At 35.2% G+C, this 21388-nt stretch overlaps 5 protein-coding genes across 8 annotated transcripts; 4 read left to right on the forward strand and 1 right to left on the reverse strand.

The window, feature by feature from the left end:
- The first annotated feature begins 296 nt into the window (after nucleotides 1-296).
- Nucleotides 297-7701, forward strand: LOC123229225 (aldehyde dehydrogenase family 3 member H1-like). Its single transcript, XM_044654883.1, has 10 exons — nucleotides 297-838; nucleotides 2799-2867; nucleotides 2963-3059; nucleotides 3183-3389; nucleotides 4628-4743; nucleotides 4863-4967; nucleotides 5049-5221; nucleotides 5330-5420; nucleotides 6092-6241; nucleotides 7285-7701. Exons 1-10 carry the CDS (start codon nucleotides 608-610, stop codon nucleotides 7522-7524), a joined length of 1479 nt encoding a protein of 492 aa, XP_044510818.1. The 5' UTR covers nucleotides 297-607; the 3' UTR covers nucleotides 7525-7701.
- Nucleotides 7702-7900: 199 nt separating this feature from the next.
- LOC123229227 (dnaJ homolog subfamily B member 4-like) lies at nucleotides 7901-9150 on the reverse strand. The gene is made up of 3 exons (XM_044654885.1): nucleotides 8931-9150; nucleotides 8482-8808; nucleotides 7901-8398 (listed from the first exon to the last, which is right to left on the reverse strand). Exons 2-3 carry the CDS (start codon nucleotides 8535-8537, stop codon nucleotides 7951-7953), a joined length of 504 nt encoding a protein of 167 aa, XP_044510820.1. The 5' UTR covers nucleotides 8538-8808; nucleotides 8931-9150; the 3' UTR covers nucleotides 7901-7950.
- Nucleotides 9151-11063: 1913 nt separating this feature from the next.
- On the forward strand, nucleotides 11064-13609 carry LOC123228949 (aspartic proteinase Asp1-like). 2 transcript variants are annotated; one of them, XM_044654470.1, is made up of 8 exons: nucleotides 11064-11467; nucleotides 11682-11799; nucleotides 11898-12124; nucleotides 12329-12562; nucleotides 12675-12825; nucleotides 12921-13112; nucleotides 13208-13280; nucleotides 13358-13609. In XM_044654470.1, the coding sequence occupies exons 1-8, from the start codon at nucleotides 11277-11279 to the stop codon at nucleotides 13450-13452; spliced, it is 1281 nt and encodes a 426-aa protein (XP_044510405.1). In that variant the 5' UTR covers nucleotides 11064-11276; the 3' UTR covers nucleotides 13453-13609. The 2 variants fall into 2 exon arrangements, with proteins under 2 accessions (XP_044510405.1, XP_044510406.1); XM_044654471.1 differs by having other exon boundaries at nucleotides 11069-11467; nucleotides 12675-12813.
- A 697-nt stretch (nucleotides 13610-14306) lies between these two features.
- Nucleotides 14307-16767, forward strand: LOC123228947 (aspartic proteinase Asp1-like). Of its 2 annotated transcripts, none has more exons than XM_044654468.1 (8): nucleotides 14307-14605; nucleotides 14817-14934; nucleotides 15032-15258; nucleotides 15462-15695; nucleotides 15808-15958; nucleotides 16053-16244; nucleotides 16340-16412; nucleotides 16489-16767. In XM_044654468.1, exons 1-8 carry the CDS (start codon nucleotides 14415-14417, stop codon nucleotides 16593-16595), a joined length of 1293 nt encoding a protein of 430 aa, XP_044510403.1. In that variant the 5' UTR covers nucleotides 14307-14414; the 3' UTR covers nucleotides 16596-16767. The 2 variants fall into 2 exon arrangements, with proteins under 2 accessions (XP_044510403.1, XP_044510404.1); XM_044654469.1 differs by having other exon boundaries at nucleotides 14308-14605; nucleotides 15808-15946.
- Nucleotides 16768-17351: 584 nt separating this feature from the next.
- Nucleotides 17352-21325, forward strand: LOC123228588 (replication factor C subunit 3-like). 2 transcript variants are annotated; one of them, XM_044653999.1, is made up of 9 exons: nucleotides 17352-17716; nucleotides 17869-18085; nucleotides 18697-18776; nucleotides 18888-19047; nucleotides 19762-19843; nucleotides 20257-20386; nucleotides 20485-20548; nucleotides 20628-20696; nucleotides 20909-21325. In XM_044653999.1, the coding sequence occupies exons 1-9, from the start codon at nucleotides 17518-17520 to the stop codon at nucleotides 21006-21008; spliced, it is 1101 nt and encodes a 366-aa protein (XP_044509934.1). In that variant the 5' UTR covers nucleotides 17352-17517; the 3' UTR covers nucleotides 21009-21325. The 2 variants fall into 2 exon arrangements, with proteins under 2 accessions (XP_044509934.1, XP_044509935.1); XM_044654000.1 differs by having other exon boundaries at nucleotides 20257-20377.
- The last annotated feature ends 63 nt before the right edge of the window (nucleotides 21326-21388 follow it).

The following is a 21388-nucleotide window of genomic DNA, read 5'->3' on the forward strand; positions in this document are numbered from 1 at the left end:
CCTTTGATTATTTAAATGCATAAATAAATATATCAAAAAAATATTATTTAAATATTTAAAATATCTCGTTTGTTTCACACTCTCATTATTTATTTAAAAAAAAAAACTTCCCGTAATGTTGGCAAATCCCATTACTCCAATAACTTTTTTTCGTAAATAAATAAAATACTGCTGGCAATGACGTCGTTTATACAAAATTTTCTTCAAAATTGTCGTACTATCTCCAGAATGGCACAAGAACCGAACCAATTCACATTCTTAAAGCTCACATCACAATCTAATCCACATCCAGTAAAAGGAGCTTACCTCACTGAACCACACCACCTCCCAAAACATGGTGTGAACCCACGCGCTTGTATTACAGCAATAATACAAGGCATCACACTCCCGCAGATAACGCCCAGGATACGCCGCTGCTCACGACCACTCTCTCTGGACCTTGCTAATGCCATCATCCATCATTATTTTATTTTAAATTCGTAACACCTTTCGTCATTGACACAATTACCTTGATATCACCTCCTTTACGCTTTATCTTCAAAAACAGGATCTGAATCCGTTTTTGTGAATTGTTTCAGTTCTTGTTTGTTTGTTTGTTTGTGCAAATATGGGGAGTGAAGAGGTGACGAAGAAGAAGGAGGTTTTCGATTCGGCGGCGGCAAGTGCGGTGGTTAGTGAGCTAAGAGGAAGTTTCTCGGCGGGAAAGACTCGGAGCTACAAGTGGAGAGTGGCTCAGTTGAAGAGTATGTTCAAGATGCTTGACGAACACGAGCCGGAGATTGTCGCTGCTCTTCGTGATGATATCGCCAAGCCTGAATTTGAAGGCTCCCTTTACGAGGTCCTAACACGCGCCTTTTATATCAATTCAATTATGTTTATTAAATCGTGAACGAGTAAACACTAATTCTAATTCAATTTCCTGATAAATTAATCGTTATATAACGTAGAGTTTTCTAAAAATTGCGCTTTTTTTTTTTCAGTGCTGAACGTGATATTTTTCCGTTTCCATTTTTGTTTAATTCTTGGAGTATTAAAATTAGTGAATTATGTTCATGATGTACTTTATTTAAGTAGAAGGTAGTTAGACATGGTGCTGTCTTAGAATGACTGCTATGTTGCCTCGTATGTTGATGTATTGTTGTTGTTGTTGTTGTTGTAAGTTTTAATATACCTTTTTCTTTTCATTTAAATTTTGTGTTATTAAGAATTTCAGCGATTTAGATTAAATGGTTCAGAGAGAGTTCTCGTGAGTAGCGGCGTATCTTTAACAAATTTCAATTTTATACGTTCCTGCTGAATTGATTGATGCTGGAGTGTAAATTTGGTACTAGGATATTAATTGTTTGAATGGGAGAGTCTGGGTGATTGATTATTTGTCAGAATCGTTGTCCCGTGGAATATGGTCAATTTCTAGTGATGAGAATTAATTATACTTTTAGGGATGTGCAGTTGTCTTGAAATTAATTTGCTAGGCCAGCTTTATGAAAAGTCGATGAAAGCAAAACTAGTTGAAAATTTGTTCAGTTAAATCCAAATATATTAAGTTGAGGCAGGATAGTGGGGCATAGAACTGAAAATGGATTGTGTAAGTACGGAATAAAGAAGCCTCAACCTTAACTACCTGTTTGCTTTGTTTCTGTAGGTCATTCTATTGTCATTAACTCTGTTGTGCTCTGTTTGCTTTACAACTTAATATTTATATCATAACATCAGAGGGTGGTTACGAATCATACCTTGTGAACTGTGATGGTATGGACTCTTTTGGTGAAAAATGTTATGAGTAGAAGTCAAGAGCATTGCTTAGCAAAAAAATTAAAAAAAAAAAAAAGTCAAGAGCATTAATGACACAACTACTTTTCTTTCCTTGACAGGTTTCTGCAATTTTCCTCTTCTGACTTCAATATGATTGCACTATAGTGCATGAAATCTCAATAATTATGAAGGGGCTAAGTTTTTAGCTTAATTTTTTTTATAAGGAACACGTCTAAATCCTTACCTTTGGACATTTTTGTTGTAATAAATCTTCCTTATTTTATCACACCGTTTTGAGGCTGTTGATTGCTCCTATTTATTAAAAAGATAATCGATGAGAATTTCATTTTTTAGCTTAGTTTATGACTGTCTATGAACATTGAATTTGGCTTTGGGTAATTCTGAATTTCGGACTTCAATTTTTAAATTAACATTGTTAATCAATTAAGATTTATGCCTGACTACTTTGGAGAAATATTTAGGGTAGCACACAGCTGACTAAATTAAAAATTTGGAGATGATAAGGAAGAGGAATATTTTGTTTAAGAGATTTTAAAGCAACAGTATTGTTGGCTGCGAATCCTGATGTTTGTAATCAGGAGAAATTTGATCACTGAACAATTTGCATAAGAACGTACATACATGACATTTTGGTAAATGCTGTATAATTGCACGTGGAGGATGTTTTTGTCACTTTAACCAATGACATCTTGATGAATTCAACTCTGAGCACTATTTGGTATGGTGATAAGGTTTTGGCATATATTTGATTCAGGGTATAAAGTAATGTGAAATATCAAATTAACATGATTGTTGATCCCCAGTAGTCGCTGTTACACTATAACTAGTTTTATGTGATTTGTAATTTCCTTTGATTTTTATGTCATTTGCCATTGGATAATGTCTGAGCTTTCTTGGTTCTGTAGTAAAGTTGTTTGTTGATTTTGGAAGCCACTCTTGGAGCTTACAGTTATCATGTAAAAGTTTGAGATGAAGCAGTTATTTTCCATTTTCTATATTGAGGATTGACATGGTTTGTTATGCAGGTAGGTATGTTGAAAGGCTCAATCCGATTGGCACTGAAGGAACTAAAAAACTGGATGGCTCCAGAGAAGGTTAATTATTCAGAACTTCTTAACTAATGGGTACTTTTGTTATCATAAGTCTTGACATTCTCTTAATCTTGTTTAACTTAATATCTTGTTCACAGGCTAAAACTAAAATTACCACTTTTCCTTCCTCTGCTGAAATAGTGTCAGAACCACTGGGAGTTGTATTGATTATCTCAGCATGGAACTACCCTTTCTGTATGTTCCTGGTGAAATTATTTGACATATTTTAATTCTGAACCACAAATATATCTCTCAGATTTGATATCTTTAGTTTTCACATTTTAAGACTAACAACTACAATCTTCAAATTTTCTACAGTGTTGTCTCTTGATCCAGTTGTTGGAGCAATTGCAGCTGGTAATGCCCTGGTTCTAAAGCCTTCTGAAATTGCTCCAGCTTCATCTTCACTGCTTGCAAAATTAGTAGGGGAGTATATGGATTCCTCTTGTATCAGGGTTGTTGAAGGGGCTGTTGCTGCAACATCTTCCCTGCTGGAGCAAAAATGGGATAAAATTTTTTATACAGGTTCTTATTTTCATCATCTAGTACTTCATTTGGCATGATAGGAGTATCATTAATGTGCATCATGATCTTATAATCTTTTCTACTCTCCAGAACCTGTATTTATGTTAAGAAAGATAGAGATATTTTTTTGGCTTAATGTGCAGCAGTTTAATTTTTTTTCCAGTCGAAGACTTCACTTTACATAGCCATGGAAACAGGATGTCTTGATTCACTTAAATTTTTCCATAAAAATCTTGGGAAATTATACATTTAAGAAAATAAAGTGTGTACTGAATGGAACATTCAAACGTAGGATTAGCACATCAAGTAGTTGAGTTGGTGTAAGTTGAAGGTTCTGATGTTGATCAGATTGGAGTTGTGATCTGAAAGCTGGTACAGCACTCTTTTGTTTGTTGCTGTTTCAAAGCATGTGTGTGGTACTTTGAACTGCATGTGCATTTTATATATTCTTGTATGTGTGTAGCAATGAATTTGTAAGGATTTCCTAAGCACCAGTATTAAATACAGAAATTAGGTATTTCTGGACAATTCTGGTAGGGTGAAAAAGTTTATAATTTTTTGATTGGTAAAGCTTCTAAATTACGAAAAGTATTATGGTGTAATTCTCATGCAGATATTAGGTTTAGTCTATTTCACCTGATGATTAGGTGTAAATTGACCTAGGAAATTCTTTAATGGTCTGGACGTCTACTGTAGGAGGGTATTTTGGCAGAACTTAGGAATTATATGTGTTGGTTAGCTTTCTTAAGAGATAAAAGTTCATATTGCTTTGGGGGTTCAGAAAAGACTGTGATGGTTTTTAGGATTTCCTTTCCAGGTTTTTATCTTTTAGTAATTTATTTGTTGTGTTGTGATGGTATTGGTGCTGCAACAGTGTTTTTGGAATTTCTTCTTATAGATGTGTGACATTGCATTAATTCCTCTTTTGACTTTTAAGAAGAATCAAAATAACGGGAAATACTGTACAGGCCCTACAGGGTGCTGAAGCAAAAGAAGGTCTCTTGATGCTTTGCCAATCTTTGAAGTTGCTGTTCTAGCTCAGGCTTCTTCTTCTTTATTTATTTATTTGATTTTAATTAGAGAATTTTTGTGGAAGTCTTTACACCTTGATTCCTTAGGATTATTAAATCTATCCTTGTGGAGGAAGCCTTTTGGTTCTTTCTGCATGGATATCAAAATACGTGTTTCATACTTTAACTGGGATATAATGCGTTATGTTACAATTCTTTCTTTCGTAGGCAATGCAAGAGTTGCACGAATTGTGATGGCTGCTGCTGCAAAGCACCTAACACCAGTTGTCTTGGAGCTTGGAGGAAAATCTCCTGTTGTTGTTGATTCAGACATTAATTTACAAGTATGGAACATTTTTTCTATGGATAGGGTCTATATTCATATTCATTTCCTGGGTGCTAAATCTACCACTTCTCTCGTCTGTGTTTCATGTGCTGAGAAACATCTATCTGTGTTTCAAAGGTTGCAACTAGGCGGATTATCATGGGCAAGTGGGGTTGTAATAATGGACAAGCATGCATTTCTCCTGATTATGTTGTAACTACAAAAGATTATGCGCCAAAATTGGTAAGGTTGCCCATACCTGTGGCAAGGCTCTGCATCTATATTTCTGTTTGCTTAGTTCTTCTCTAATCCTCCTTCCTTCAGGTGGATAGTCTGAAATGCGAATTGGAGAAATTTTTTGGGGAAAAACAATTGGAATCAAAAGACTTGTCCCGCATTGTGAACTCCAACCACTTTACTCGCCTGTCAAATATGTTGGATGACGAGAAGGTTTCTGGAAAAATAGTCCATGGAGGAGAAAGGGACAAATCTAACCTGTGAGTTCGAATGTGCATTTGCTTGTACTCTCTTTTACTTCATTACTTTATTTTCAGCTTCTGGGATGAACCTGTTTTAAAGTTAGTTACTCTTTCCTTAAATGGCAGAAGGATTGCTCCAACTATCCTGCTAGATGTTCCTCGAGACTCACTGATCATGAGTGAGGAGATATTTGGTCCATTGCTTCCCATACTCACGGTAAACACTGAGTTATTATATAGCAATGCCCTTATTATTATTATTTTGTCAAAATGATCTGGTTTTTTCATTTTTATGAAATGCATTTTCTGCAAATAAGTATGAGGCTGGCAAGCCATATGAGATTCATCTCTGGCAGCCCCTTCAGTTTCATTACAACAGCTGTTCTTCGGACTAAACAGAAGGAATATATCATCTTTCCTTCTATGTGTGGAACAATATTAGATTAAGTATGAATTTTCTTTCTGAAAAATTTACCGAGTAAAAAGTTTAACCTGAGGATAGCAGTCCTCCATATATGGGTGGAATTGTGTTTTGATTTACCAAAATGCAAGTACCTTGAGTGACATGAATAAATTTTAAGCCAATGGAGATGGGAGTTGTGGTGGCACGCTATGAAATGAGATCCCATAGAATTCCCTGCATGCTATACGGTGCTTTCTCATAAACAGAGAAATCCTGCTTATTCCCTTTTCTCACCACCATATTTAACTGAAAAAGGGAAATAAAACAACTAAAGATTACACCTGCCTAGAGTCTTCTCAGCATATGGCAACAGTTGCAAAAGAGCACTTAATATGATTGTAACAATATTAATTTAAATAATATGCATTTGTTTGTGAGGAACAAGACAACAAATATTATGATTTCTTTGTTGTTTTCTGGAACAGGTTGACAAAATAGAGGATAGCTTTGATATAATTAATGCGGGATCAAAGCCACTTGCAGCATATTTATTTACCAACAACAAGATGCTCAAGCAGCAATTTGTGGCAATGGTCTCGGCAGGGGGTGTGGTTGTCAATGACACAACTTTACATGTAAATATGCTTCCTCAAACTTTACGGACAAGTTGCATAAAAATTCTTGCATCATATATTAACACATTCATGCATGTTACATGTGGATGATTTGATGTTCTCCATCGTTGGGCTGATGTAACAACTAGATACTGCCATGGCCAAAATAGTAGTGATGATACTTTTTGAGTTGCATTACCACAATAGGATTAGAACTTCATTGTGTTGTGTTTCAGCTTCTGACATTGCATTGGTGAATTGATCTTTAGAGACATTGATCAAGATGTAATGTCATTAGAAAGTCTCTGGAGTTAACTATAGGTTTGGTAACTCTTTTGGAGTGATGCATTATAAGTTTTACATAATTTGTGAGCTTCTTAATGTAGGTCACAAATTGAAAATTTTTTTGTTGTTGACTAATCTAGTGTGGCCAAGGTATTAAGAATGTAATATGTTCCCATATGGAGGTAGTAATTTCGATCCAAATTTTGAGTCTTTGACTCTCCCTGACCTTAACGGGGAGCAAATTCTTTAATAGAAATGGAAAAAAGGGATGAGATGAGACGTAGATAAGAACGAAAGGTATCTCCACAATCAGAGATAGAGATACATATGTCCTTGTCTCCATCCTCGTCTCTATCCCTATCCCTATCCTCATCCCCATTCATGTCTCTTTATATTAATATATTTGCTTAAAATACTAATATATTATTATAGTTTTAAAGTATTTATGTTTTTTAAAATTATTTATATTTTTGTTATGTATATTCAGATAATTAATATATAATATTTGTGATGTTTAAAATAGTAGATTGATTTTAATTTTGGTTAATTTTGTTATTTAATATATTTATGTTATGTTTAGTTTAGAGGGTACGGATAAGAGATTTTTTCTAATAGGGATGAGAACAGAGGGAAGATTTTCTTTTATAAGGAGAGGATGAAGAATCTTTGTCATCCCTATAATGGGGATGGGCTGGGGCGGAGACCCTATTCCCATCTGCCCTAATTTGTTGAATGGTTTGATGGGATTTAATTTATCTAATATATTCTTGGCATTGCAGCTTGCAGTATCCACTCTACCATTTGGAGGAGTCCAGGAGAGTGGGATGGGATCGTACCATGGGAAATTTTCTTTTGACGCTTTTAGCCATAAAAAAGCGGTTCTGTACAGAAGTTTTGCTGGTGATGCGCCTTTGAGATACCCTCCATATACACAGGGTAAGCTAATGTTGCTGAAGGCTGTGATGTCTGGTAGTTTAATTGGTATAATTCGTGCCCTTCTGGGATTCCGTAAGGCTTAAAAAAGATCTGTGGATGTTAGTCTCTTGGTGCAAGTTCTCGTGTAATTCTTTGCATATTTTCATAAAACTCAATCGGTTCAGATTGCAGTGTGTACTTTGTGTGTTTTCAATTTGACCGAGATTGATTATGTTTGAATGTGTTACGTGCAATTAAAGTGTGCTGAAGCTATTTGTTTATATTTTACAAGCGAAATGTGTTTATGATAGGGATGTATACCATTCGGTTGAGTGCGATTTGAGAGTTTATTTAAATCAAATTGAAAAAAATGATTTGAATTATATGTAAATCGATATTTCAACTATAATTATAAAAAATAAAAGAAAGAGTATAGGTGGTCATACCGAGCTAATCACCGAGAAATGAAAACATAATAGATTCAACAGTCCTTGTTTCGAATATATTAATTAAAGATTGAACTATACAAATCAATCAACATTACGCTTCAAAATTCTAAGAACATCGGAACGTTGATCATCTGTTGGTTCATCGGGGGAATTAACTAGGAAATGCAATTTTAAATTACCTCTCTGTCTTTCATCTTTGGTTGGCATGCCTTGTCCTTCAATGATCTTTTCCTGGCCAGGATGAACGATTTCACTAATACTCAAATCCATCTTCTCCCCGCCCAGCAGAGGAATTGGAATGGGGCAACCAGAAAGAGCGTCAACTAGAGGTATGTCTACTACCAATTCCAAATCATCGCCTTCTCTCCTAAACAAATTATGCTGTTTCTCTGCAATCACAAAGGTTATGTCAGCTGGGTGACATCCTCCTGGAACCTCATTTCCCATCCCTTCAAATGTTATCTTTGTTCCTTCTTTCCATCCTGGCTTCACTTTTATTGATACCCATTCTTCCTCTTGATTTGCTTGCCTGCCAAAATAGTAAGATAATCAACTATCAAGTTTCTAGAAACCAAATGCACTCGAATTTCTCTGAATAGGCGGTGGCTTTACCAACCCCGTCGAGTTCGAAAACATGATGGGGTTGGTGGTGCTCCTTCGGCTTGCATTTCGGGAGATAGACGCTGCTGGGAACCCTTTGATAGTTGATTCGTCCATATCGTTCTTCCGACTCCAGCTTCTAAATGGAGAAGACGCCGGCGATGGTATTGGTGAATGGTCCTTCCATCTGCTTCAGCTTCTTGATAACGGAAAATGAAAGCTTTTATCGGCGCTACGGTGTCCGAAGAAACAACCGGGACCCGTTGGAGGGTCGTAATTGTGACCCACTATGTATCTATAAGTGTAGATTCCACTATCCGAATTTTCCTTAAGAGCCTCCTGGAAATTAAATTAAATTCAGATCATCAATACATGTTAACCTTTGCTTTCTTTTTCATGCCATGCATAAACAGTATTCAAATTTAGGGTTTTATCATATGAAAGAAGAATTACAAACGCACCTTATGGCCCGCCGCCTGTGAATATATGGGTAGTTGAATATCCGAGGGTTCAGCAATAGTGTTACTGTCTTAAGTCTTGAAGTCTTTTACGACTGGGGGTGGTAAAATTTACGGAGGAGAAAACGAAAGGTGGAATCTTTCCTTTTTGGTTCATGAATGGAGGAGGCACGGACACGGGCACCTGTTGGTATGCCAATCTGGGGTTTAGGATCTACCATGAAAGACGCCACTTTACTCACCAGAATGCATGGTTTACCACAATTATCATAATATTATATATATATTTTTTTCTCTTATGATAGGGGAGAATATTATAATTATTGGTATATTATATAATTTTCACAACGTTTAATTAAACCTTTATAGTTTGAATATTGTATCATGAATGTCATTTTATTATATATTAGATATGTTATTGTTTATGGTAAAATAGTAAAGCAATAAAATTATATTAATAACTTTTGTATTCAACTCTGTATATGATTAAGTTTTATTTTATCTTTAAATTTCAATTATTCGATCATATAATGACATATGTTTATTTATGCATAAAGTTGTATATATAGCATTATTTATAGTAAAATGGTAACTTTAATATGATAAGAAAGAGTTTTATAAGCTATTAATGTCATAAGGTTAAGGAAGAAAGGTTTTTGTTATAAAGTTTTGAACTTTGAGGGTTCATTTGATAACACAAAGAGTCTTTTTCCTCTCATGTTTTGGATTGATTTGCATGTAGATAATATGACTAATCACCGCTTTGGTATTGTAAATTGACAAAAAATGAGTTTGATAACACATTATATGCCTATAAGTAGAGATATGTGTAATTTGGTTCAAAGTATAAAATCGATCTAAATAAACTTGTCAATTGATCTGATTATTTGACCACCCAAAAAAATAGTTTCAGATCATACAAAATTCGAGTTCAAGTAAGCTTGAACAAAATAAATTTATGTATTAAGTTATCGAGTTGAACTTGAACAAAGATTATTCAAACTCCGATAGGCCTAAAAAATGTAACAGTTGTTAATTCATATTAACGTTATATTTAGATAGTGCTTGTTAATTTGTTTCATATTTGAAATAAGTTTAAATGTTACATTCATATTCACAGGTGCAACCAAAATTTCATTTAGTAGGATGTTTTCATAGGTTTTAAAAATTACAGGGGGATTTGAAAGTTTTTAAAAGTTAAATGGACATGTTGGAAATTAGTCAGAAGCCCAAGCCTAAAATTTTTTCCGATCTGGGCTTGAAGAAATCAAGCCCGATTTTCTTCAAGGAATGCATAAAAAGTTGTTCTTGCGCTGGAAAAGATAATTTTTAAATTTACAATTTTTTTATAATTAATATGTATAATGTGATCAAGTAAAAAAACAGTAAAATAATAAATTAAATTGATAAAGAAAATCTATCTTTTAAATATTTTAATTTATTAAAATATTATTAAAAAAATAATGTATTCTTTACGATTAATTAGAAATTTAAGCAGAACATTCTATTTAATAAATAAAGTGAAAGCATAATAATATGTTATTATATAATTGGATATTATTTTATCTTTAATTTAAAACTATTCAATGATATAATAACACTACTCATAATCAATAATTTTCAGTTTTTAAATTTTTTTCCTCTTCTAATCTTAATATTAATCGCATTAATAATAAAAATTTTTAGGGTTCTGATTACTTGTCAGAACAACAGTTGTTTTTTACTGTGTGTGTCTATATATATGTAAACTTAATCTTCATGCAAGGGTTTCTTATATTAGAAGTGAATCTGGTAAAGTTTCAGGATGGAAATTGAGACGAGCATCCATGTCAATACAAAAAACTAGGGTTATATGTAAACACATGGTTGAGTCAAGTGGGAGAGTTGGAGTCTTTGGGTTTAGCTTTGTGGACGTGAAAATGACAACCCAAATTCAAAATGACAAATACATAAGTCGCCATCTCTTGCATAAGATGAAGAAGATGAAGATGAAAAGGGCTCGATTTAGTAGGAAAATTTTAATTTCAACTTTCCTTTAATGGCTGACAATGACCACCATTAATATTACATACATATATTTATATATTGGCTTGTTCGTTGAAACGTGAAAAAGCTATGTCAAGTAAGAGTTATTCAACAATTAGTAAGCTTAGGCAGCCACTAGCTACTACAGTCTTCCTCTGACTTGCATATTCGGGCATAGCCAAGAATTAACTTTTCCTTTAGGCCAGACTAAATTAGACCCACTTGTATTATGAAATCAATATATAAACTGAACCCTCATCTTCAAATTGTACCTTGAGAGTGCCTTTGTTTTCTTTTCTTTCATAAAAAACCTTGAGAGAAAAAATGGAGAGAAAAAGCAAAAGAATGATGACGGTGCTGTTGCTTTCGCTAGCCATGCTTGCGACAACTTTTCAAGAGTGTCTCTCGGATTCAAGTCAGCCTCCAAGCAAGCGAATGTCAACCAAGTCAACGCCTCCTCGAAATGCTGGCTCAACTATTGTTTTTCCTATTACCGGGAATGTTTATCCTCATGGGTATGTTTAGTTTTATTCTTGAAATGCTGTTTCTGTGAAGTTTATTGCTGATATTTGGGTTTTTATTGGGCTGTGTTTACGTTCTTTCCTATCATATATTTTCTTTGTTCTCTCTTTATTTGTCGTTCTGCAGTCTTAGTTTTTGATTATACAGTGAATTTTGCTCATCACAACTTCGCTTTCTTGCAAATAAATGTTTGTTTTCAATCACCAGGGGCTACTCTGTGTCTCTTCAAATAGGCAACCCACCCAAGAACTTCGAGCTTGATTTTGACACTGGCAGTGACCTCACTTGGGTTCAATGTGAAGCACCTTGTCAAAATTGTACGCAGGTAAGATTGTCATTAAAAAACCATAGTGTAAGCTTGTGTTCAGATGCAGCATATCACGCTCTCATCTTGTTAATTTTTCCATGTTGGTTATTGTGCAGCCTCGCGGTTCTCTCTACAAACCCAATAACAACTTTATCTCCTCTGACGATCCCCTTTGCAAAGCTATTCAAGCGTCGGGAAAACCCCTGAATAAGAGTCCAAATGACCTATGTAACTACAAGATTGAGTATGCTGATCATAGTTCATCCCGCGGAGTGTTGGTTAGCGACCAGTTTTCTCTAAGACCTACCAAGGGCTCTCAGCTTAGTCCCCGTTTAGGCTTCGGGTGGGTAATTTTGTTGTTCTTTCTTTTGCCAACCTCTATAATCATATTTCTGCAGACTTTGTGATTTGGCAGAGGAGTCACTAGTTAATCACATTTGATATGGCTTGAGCCTGAAGCAAAATCTTTAGTTTGTAGAACTTGCTTCTTACGATTAATTACATTTGATTACGTAAGTGCTCACTGTAAAATCTTATTTTTCGCAAGATGTGGATATGACCAAAAATATTCTGGTCCATACCCTCATCCGTCTACAGCTGGGGTTCTTGGTCTCGGCAATGGCAAAGCAGGCATTATGTCACAAATGAATGCCCTGCATCTAACACGGAACGTTTTAGGACATTGTTTAAGTGGGCAAGGAGGAGGTTTTCTATTTCTGGGAGACGATTTTGTTTCACCTTCAGGCATAGTCTGGACACCAATGTCACACGGTTCGTCGGGGTAAACACTCCCAAGCCTCTCTCATTCTTGTTTCATTTGTCTTATTTCTTGCACTGATGTATATTGTCCTACTGGCCTTGTGTGATAATTTGGTTCCCATATGCTATTTCAGGAAACAGTACTCGTCGGGACCGGCAGAACTTCTATACGATCGTAAGGCTACTGGTGTAAAGGGCCTTCAAGTAATTTTTGACAGTGGCAGCACCTACACCTACTTTGATCCCCAAGCTTACAAAACCACCCTGGACATGGTGAGAAGAGAAGTGGGTTACCACATTCTCATTATCCTTTTTTAGTTGGTCTCAGTATCATTTGACAAAACTTTGGTACAAGCACTAATCACTTTTATGTATCTCAGTTGAGTAGAGATTTGAAAGGGAAGCCATTAATAGAAACGAGAGATCCAGCCCTCTCGATCTGCTGGAAAGGCCCAAAACCTTTCAAAACTGTTAGTGATGTCAAGGACTACTTCAAGCCCCTGCAGCTGAGCTTCACAGTGGCGAAAAATGCCCTCCTGGAGCTATCTCCTGGAGCTTATCTCATTGTCTCAGTGAGTATATCAGTAGAGTTGTTTATTGAGATTTTTATTAGAAACATTTTAGGAAAGAAAAAACAAAGCATACTTAATGATCTCCTCTTTTTCAGGAACTTGGAAATGTGTGCTTGGGAATTTTGAATGGTGCTGAAGCAGGGCTGCAAGATTTAAACCTTATTGGGGGTAACAAAAAACTGCTGTTTTCTTTCATTTTCCTTCCTTTTGACAATCTAATTTCCTCTTTCTACTCTGCTGTTCAGACATTTCTATGCAAGACAAATTGGTAATCTACAACAACGAGAAGCAGCAGATTGGATGGGTTTCTTCAAATTGCAATAGGCTACCCAAGCCCTGAGCAATTAGATGGTTGAAGAAAGCTCTCTCTGCATGAATCAGTTTGGGGAAGAAAAGTTAAACATATTTCATTAGCTAAAAGAAATCAATGTAAAGAACATTCCCCTATTCCCACCATCCACTAAGAAATAAACAAATACAAATGAAAATTTTCTCCATTTATGAATCCTTAAAAAGATTACAGATGAATTTCTCCATTTTTGACCTCATAATGCATACAAAAAGCAGAGAAGAGTGTAAGTGGTCATCTCCAAGAGCACAAAAATGAAGTAGAATGGTTGCATGATAAACATATCCCGTTAGCTAATCCCACCATCAGCTAAAACAAATGAACGAACATCCAACATGTACAGTATTTATGTACAAATATATACTCAGACTACATTATACTATTATAAAAGTTTCTGTTAACATTACTTATTATACCAAAAAAAAAAATAAATTGATAGAAAAAATCTATCCTTTAAATATTTTAATTTATTAAAATATTATTGAAAAAGGAATCTACTCTTTGGAATTAGTTAGAAATTTAAACAAAGTATTCTATTTCATAAATAGAGTGAAAGTATTAAACATTTAAACATAGATAATCAGTTTTTTTAATTATTTATCACAGGTTCACAATTGTAATATAATTTATGATAAAATTATGTATACAAATAATATACATAATTTTATATATAAATAATAATATATCATCATATGATTAAATATTATTTTATTTTTAATTTAAAATTATTTCATAATGTAATAACACTATTCATACGAGTAATAAAACTTTTTAGGATTCCGATTACTTACCAGGATAACAGTTGTTTTCACTCCTCCGTGTCTATACATATGTAAACTTAACCTTTAAGTTTTCTTACAGCAGAAGCAACATAAACTGAACCCTCATCTTCAAATAGTAATTTGAGAGTGCCTTTGTTTTCTTTTCTTTCATAAAAAACCTTGCGAGAAAAGATGGAGAGAAAAAGCAAAAGAATGAAGACGGTGCTATTGCTTTCACTGGTCATGATCGCAGCAGCTTTTCAAGAGTGTCTCTCGGATTCAAGTCAGCCCTCAAGCAGGCGAATGTCAACCCGGTCAACGCCTCCTCGTAATGCTGGCTTAACTATTGTTTTTCCTGTTACCGAGAATGTTTATCCTGATGGGTATGTTTGTTTTTATTCTTGAAATTCTGTTTCTGTGAAGTTTATTGCTGATATTTGGGTTTTTATTGGGCTGTGTTTATGTTCTTTCCTGTCGTATATTTTCTTTGTTCTCTATATTTTTGGTTCTGCAGTCTTAGTTTTTTATTTTACAGTGAATTTTGCTTATCACAACTTCGCTTTCTTACAAGAAATGGTTGTTTTCAATCACCAGGGCCTACTCTGTGTCTCTTCAAATAGGCAACCCACCCAAGAACTTTGAGCTTGATTTTGACACTGGCAGTGACCTCACTTGGGTTCAATGTGACGCACCTTGTCAAGATTGTACGCAGGTAAGATTGTCATTAAAAACCGTAGTGTAAGCTTGTGTTCAGATGCAGCATATCATGCTCTCATCTTGTTAATTTTTCCATGTTGGTTATTATGCAGCCTCGCGATTCTCTCTACAAACCCAATAACAACTTCATCTCCTCTGACGATCCCCTTTGCAAAGCTATTCAAGCGTCGGCCGAACCCCTGAATAGGAGTCCAAATGGCCAATGTAACTACGAGATTGAGTATGCTGATCATAGTTCATCCCGTGGAGTGTTGGTTAGAGACCAGTTTTCTCTAAGACCTACCAAGGGCTCTCAGCTTAGTCCCCGCTTAGGCTTCGGGTGGGTAATTTTGTAGTTCTTTCTTTTGCCAACCTCTATAATCATATTTCTGCAGACTTTGTGACTTGGCAGAGGAGTCCTAGTTAATCACATTTGATATGGCTTGAGCTTGAAGCAAAAACTTTTAGTTTGTAGAACTTGCTTCTTACGATTAATTACATTTGATTCCATAAGTGCTCATTGTAAAATCTTATTTTCTGAAGATGTGGATATGACCAAATATATTGTGGTCCATACCCTCATCGGTCTACAGTTGGGGTCCTGTGTCTCGGCAACGGCAAAGCAGGCATTATGTCACAACTGAATGCCCTGCATCTAACACGGAATGTTTTAGGACATTGTTTAAGTGAGCAAGGAGGAGGCTTTCTATTTCTGGGAGACGATTTTGTTTCACCTTCAGGCATAGTCTGGACACCAATGTTACACGATTTGTCGGGGTAAGCACTCCCAAGCCTCTCTCATTCTTGTTTCATTAGTCTTATTTCTTGCACTGATGTATAATGTCCTACTGGCCTCGTGTGATAATTTGGTTCCCGTATGCTATTTCAGTGAACAGTACTTGTCGGGACCGGCAGAACTTCTATACGATCGTAAGGCTACTGGTGTAAAGGGCCTTCAAGTAATTTTTGACAGTGGCAGCACCTACACCTACTTTGATCCCCGAGCTTACAAAACCACCCTGGACATGGTGAGAAGAGAAGTGGGTTACGACATTCTCATTATCCTTTTTAGTTGGTCTCAGTATCATTTGACAAAACTTTGGTACAAGCACTAATCACTTTTATATGTCTCAGTTGATTGGAGGTTTGATAGGGAAGCCATTAATAGAAACGAGAGATCCAGCCCTCTCGATCTGCTGGAAAGGCCCAGAACCTTTCAAAACTGTTAGTGATGTCAAACACTACTTCAAGCCCCTGCATCTGAGCTTCACAGCGGCGGAAAATGCCCTCCTGGAGCTATCTCCAGGAGCTTATCTCATTGTCTCAGTGAGCATATCAGTGGAGTTGTTTATTAAGATTTTTATTAGAAACATTTTAGGAAAGAAAAAACAAAGCATACTTAATGATCTTCTCTTTTTCAGGAACTTGGAAATGTATGCTTGGGAATTTTGAATGGTGCTGAAGTAGGGCTGCAAGATTTAAACCTTATTGGGGGTAACAAAAACTGCTGTTTTCTTTCATTTTCCTTCCTTTTGACAATCTAATTTCCTCTTTCTACTCTGCTGTTCAGACATTTCTATGCAAGACAAATTGGTAATCTACAACAACGAGAAGCAGCAGATTGGATGGGTTTCTTCAAATTGCAATAACCCAAGCCCTGAGCTATTGGATGGTTGAAGAAAGCTCTCTCTGCATGAATCAGTTTGGGGAAGAAAAGTTAAACATATTTCATTAGCTAAAAGAAATCAATGTCTAGAACATTCCCCTATTCCCACCAGCCACTAAGAAATAAACAAAATCAAATGAAAAATTACTCCATTTATGAATCCTTAAAAAGATTACAGATGAATTTCTCCATTTTTGACCTCATAATGCATCCAAAAAGCAGAGAAGAGTGTAAGTGGTCATCTCCAAGAGCACAAAAATGAAGTAAAATGGTTGCATGATAAACATATCCCGTCAGCTAATCCCACCATCAGCTAAAACAAATGAACGAACATCCAACATGCACAATATTTATGTACAAATATATACTCTCACTACATTATACTATTATAAAAGTTTCTCTTAACATTACTTATTATATATAAAAAAAAAAATTAATTATATATTATGTTATACTATATTTAATAATTAAATTAAATTTTTTTATTTAAATTGTTATATTGATTTTTAATAAGAGATTTATGAAAAATATAAAAATTATTATGATATTATCGTATTTTTAAGAACATATTATTGATAGTATATTGTATTAAATTCATATATGAACATTTTGTATTTTTTTATAAATATATTTTTTATTATTTTTCGTATAATTCATGGATGGAAATAATGAATATCCATTGAAACTCTAGTGAGAAACCGTGAGAAAATTAGTTGTTTTTTATTTAATTTAATACAATATAAAGCGGGAGCGACTGAATTCGTACCCGGATTGTTTTAACCCGTCTTAAAACCGGAACAACATCCCGCCTCTAAACCTGATTGGCGCCATTCCGCTACCCACTCAAAAACGTCTTCCCCCCAACACTACTGGGGGCGAGTAGCGTGGGCCGTGGAGTGAGAAATCTAAGGCACCGGAGCTACGAACAACAAGATGGCGGACACCGTTTCTCTTATGGATGTCGACGAAGACGCGAACCAAAACCAAAACCAAAACAACACTCTAAAATCCAACAAGGGAAAAGATGTCGTCTCCGCCGCACCACCTGACAGCAAAGCTACTCCTTGGGTCGAGAAGTACCGCCCTCAGTCCCTTGCTGACGTGGCCGCTCATCGAGACATTGTCGATACCAGTACTCTCTTCCTCTCTTATTTACTTTTTTTTTTAAAATTATTTCTAGGGTTTGTATTACTTAATTACTTTTTCTAATATCCTGTTTGTTTCTTCAGAAAGTTCAAGAACCGATTGATTAAAATTTTGTTTGCTGTTGTTATGGTTGAATAGTCGACAGATTGACTACCGAGAACCGGCTGCCACATCTCTTATTATACGGCCCTCCTGGTACGGGCAAAACGTCTACTATTCTCGCTGTTGCACGGAAGCTTTACGGAGCGCAGTACCATAATATGATTCTGGAGCTCAATGCATCTGACGATAGAGGAATTGATGTTGTGAGGCAACAGATCCAAGATTTTGCCAGCACGCAGAGCTTCTCCTTTGGGTAAAGTAATTGTTATGTGCTTGAGCTTCTATCTATGTATATTATTATGATATCAATGTGTCACTGCTGTGATTATAGTTGTTTGAAATTTAACATTGCAAGTATCTACAGAACCTGTAGTAAATTTTCTTATGCATATTTTGAATGTAATGTTAGACATGAGCTATATATCTACAAAAGTGTATTTAGTAGTCTTCTGGAATTTTGAAGGCCTTATTCTCTACATAAGCTGTTATAGGAACCTGGCGTTATCTAAATGTGGTAAAGTTAGGAAGTACCTGTTAATGATTCAGATGTTGTAGGAAATTCATATAAATTTAATTGGCGATATACAGCATATTTTGTAGAATTAATTTCTTGTTTATTGTGACATTTCAATGCACTATGGGTCCCTTTCTTTGTACAAGGGTCATGTTTTCATTCATCTGAGAATCACATACTGATTCTGATATCACTTTGCCTCATGATGATTATGTCGTTGGGTTAAAATGATATCAACATATTGCAAAGCAATACATTTATGTTGCCTTTTTACTTGTGTTGAATTGATTTGAGCTAGAAAAATAGTACTTTAACAAAGTTATTGGTTACTAAGAGTCTTGTCTTTATAGAGTAAAGGCATCAGTGAAATTGGTCTTGCTTGATGAGGCAGATGCCATGACAAAAGATGCTCAGTTTGCCCTGCGTAGAGGTATGAGCTGTTTGTAATCCACTTCATAATTATTATTTTTCTTGTACCTGGTTAAGTCTCTCTTACCTGGTTTCTTTTTTTTTTCCCTTTTTGTGAATATTTTTGGTGTAGTGATTGAGAAATACACAAAGAACACTAGGTTCACACTTATTTGTAATCATGTCAACAAGATTATTCCAGCTCTGCAGTCTAGGTGTACGAGATTCCGGTTTGCTCCTCTTGAACCAAGTCATGTCACTGAGCGACTCAAACATGTTATAAAGGCTGAAGGGTAATTTTTCTACTTTTTTTTTCATTTATTGTGTTAATTAGAAAAAAGGTCACTAGATATTTAGGTGCCACTGTTACATCATTGATCATCCTCTCAAATATCCTGTAGTCATCTATTGAATATCATTTCCTAAATCTGAATCATAATATGCACAGTATTATCAGCCATTTTTTTGCAGTCTTGTTTTTATTGATAAATTTTGGTTATCTTTTGAAGGGGCAAAATTTTGATGGTCATGAAACAAGAAAACCCTCCTCCCATTTGTGATTTATTTCCAGTGGAGGATAAAAGACAATTCTTCTTGTTGAATTGCTTTTTTGGTAGAGAATATTGGCAACTAGAATGATTGAAAGGTTATTTTTTTTCTAACAGTTTGCTAGCCATTACTGATGCACAAATTGAAAGTTTAATAGAGTTTAAATTTTAAAAGAATTACTTGATGAGGGGAAAACTAAGAGTTCTTTTTGGCCTCACCTCATATAAATTGAGGAAGGGCATTCATGAGGTCCTTTATCATATCAATAAAGAGGAAGGATATCTGTTCTCCTCAATGGTAGTGTTTCTTATATTGGTTTTGCTTAAGTACTGTGTTTGTTTAGAAAAAGTGCTGATTCTCCAGTTATTGTTATATGGTTGTAGCTGTTGTCATTTGGACTGTGTAGTAGAAAAATATGTAATAATTCAATTTAATGGATTATTTCTCCATCTCGCTAGGCTTGATGTAACTGAGAGTGGCTTAGCAGCACTTGTACGGCTATGCAATGGTGATATGAGGAAGGCCTTGAACATTTTGCAGGTATAATTCTCTCACTTGAGTTGTGTGGTTACACTTAAGTCTTCTACTGATTTGAATTAGGTGGTGATCTATGATGACTGTTGTTTCTAGAATGCAGATAATGCTGAACATGATCTTTTCTAATACTAGAAGTTATCCTCTAATTGGTCTTGTTTGTAGCTGTACATGCAAGAAAATAAAGTTTTAGAATTGCATTGGTATAAATTTGTAGAGAATGCTTGTTCTTGTATATCTTGTAATGATGGCAAAAATGAGCTCTTCTTAGATAGACTTGTACTGTTAAAGATGATGCTGATTTTTTAGTTTTGACTTCTAGATAGGTTGGTGGAAACCTTTTGCTATTCTCATGTTCATTCATCCCTTCATTAATGGATACAAGATGGTTTTATTAATCTGTTTTTTGATATATGCAGTCAACTCACATGGCTTCTCAGCAAATTACAGAAGAAGCTGTATACCTATGCACTGGAAACCCTTTACCGATTGACATTGAGCAGATATCTTATTGGCTTCTGAATGAATCTTTTGCAGATGGTTTCAAGAGTACTCATCACTTCTTTTTATTTATTATGCAATTGATGTTTTTTACTGTTCTGTAGCCGAAATTGTTACATTCTTAATTTTTAATTTTCACATTTCAGGAATATCCGAAATGAAGACAAGGAAAGGGTTGGCGTTGGTAGATATTGTAAGAGAAGTGACAATGTAAGAGCTATTGGTAATTTTACATGTACATTTATGGATTGATTCAATGATCTCATATCCACAGCATTTATTTTGATAGGTTTGTTTTTAAGATTAAGATGCCATCAGATGTCCGAGTTCGGCTGATTAATGATTTGGCCGACATTGAGTAAGTTCTATGCCTTGCAATTCTTTAATATCCCTTCTTCCTTATTTATAATAACACAAATAAAGTCTGACAGTAGCCATCGATTCTCTTTAGGATATACTGTAGGTGGTTAGATTTCACATTATATGCTACCCTCCTATTAAATCCAAATGTGATGTTAGTTGGAACATGTAATGACATATTCATTAATTATACAATCCAAACAATTGCAGGTACAGACTGAGTTTTGGATGCAATGACAAGCTACAGCTTGGATCTCTAATTTCTACTTTCACGCAGGCAAGGTCTGCTCTTGTTGCTGCTGCAAAGTAGATATTTTTGTCTAGTTTGGACATGTTCCTTGCCGTTTGGCTTTTAAGATGGTTTGTTATGGTGACACAAGTGGACAGACAACCTCCAATGCCCGTTATTTTCTGAGATTTCTGAGTTCAGGTAGCAATTATCAAGTTGTTTGATCTAGTGCAGATGCTAGTGTTGGAGTATTAGATTGAATCATCCATGAAGTTAGGGGATCTCAGATTGTACATTTATATGCATGTCAAGATACATTGCTAGATGGAGTTAACACTTGTGTCTACATTTGCCCCTTCACAAAAATTTGAGCTTCAAAAGCCCTGTTTTACTTGAAATTTTCTTGCATGCCAGACTAGCCTCTAATGTGCACCATCGGGAATACGGTTGCCATGTTAGAT

Source organism: Mangifera indica, chromosome 11, assembly GCF_011075055.1.
Source record: "Mangifera indica cultivar Alphonso chromosome 11, CATAS_Mindica_2.1, whole genome shotgun sequence".
In the NCBI taxonomy this organism is placed as follows: Eukaryota; Viridiplantae; Streptophyta; class Magnoliopsida; order Sapindales; family Anacardiaceae; genus Mangifera; species Mangifera indica.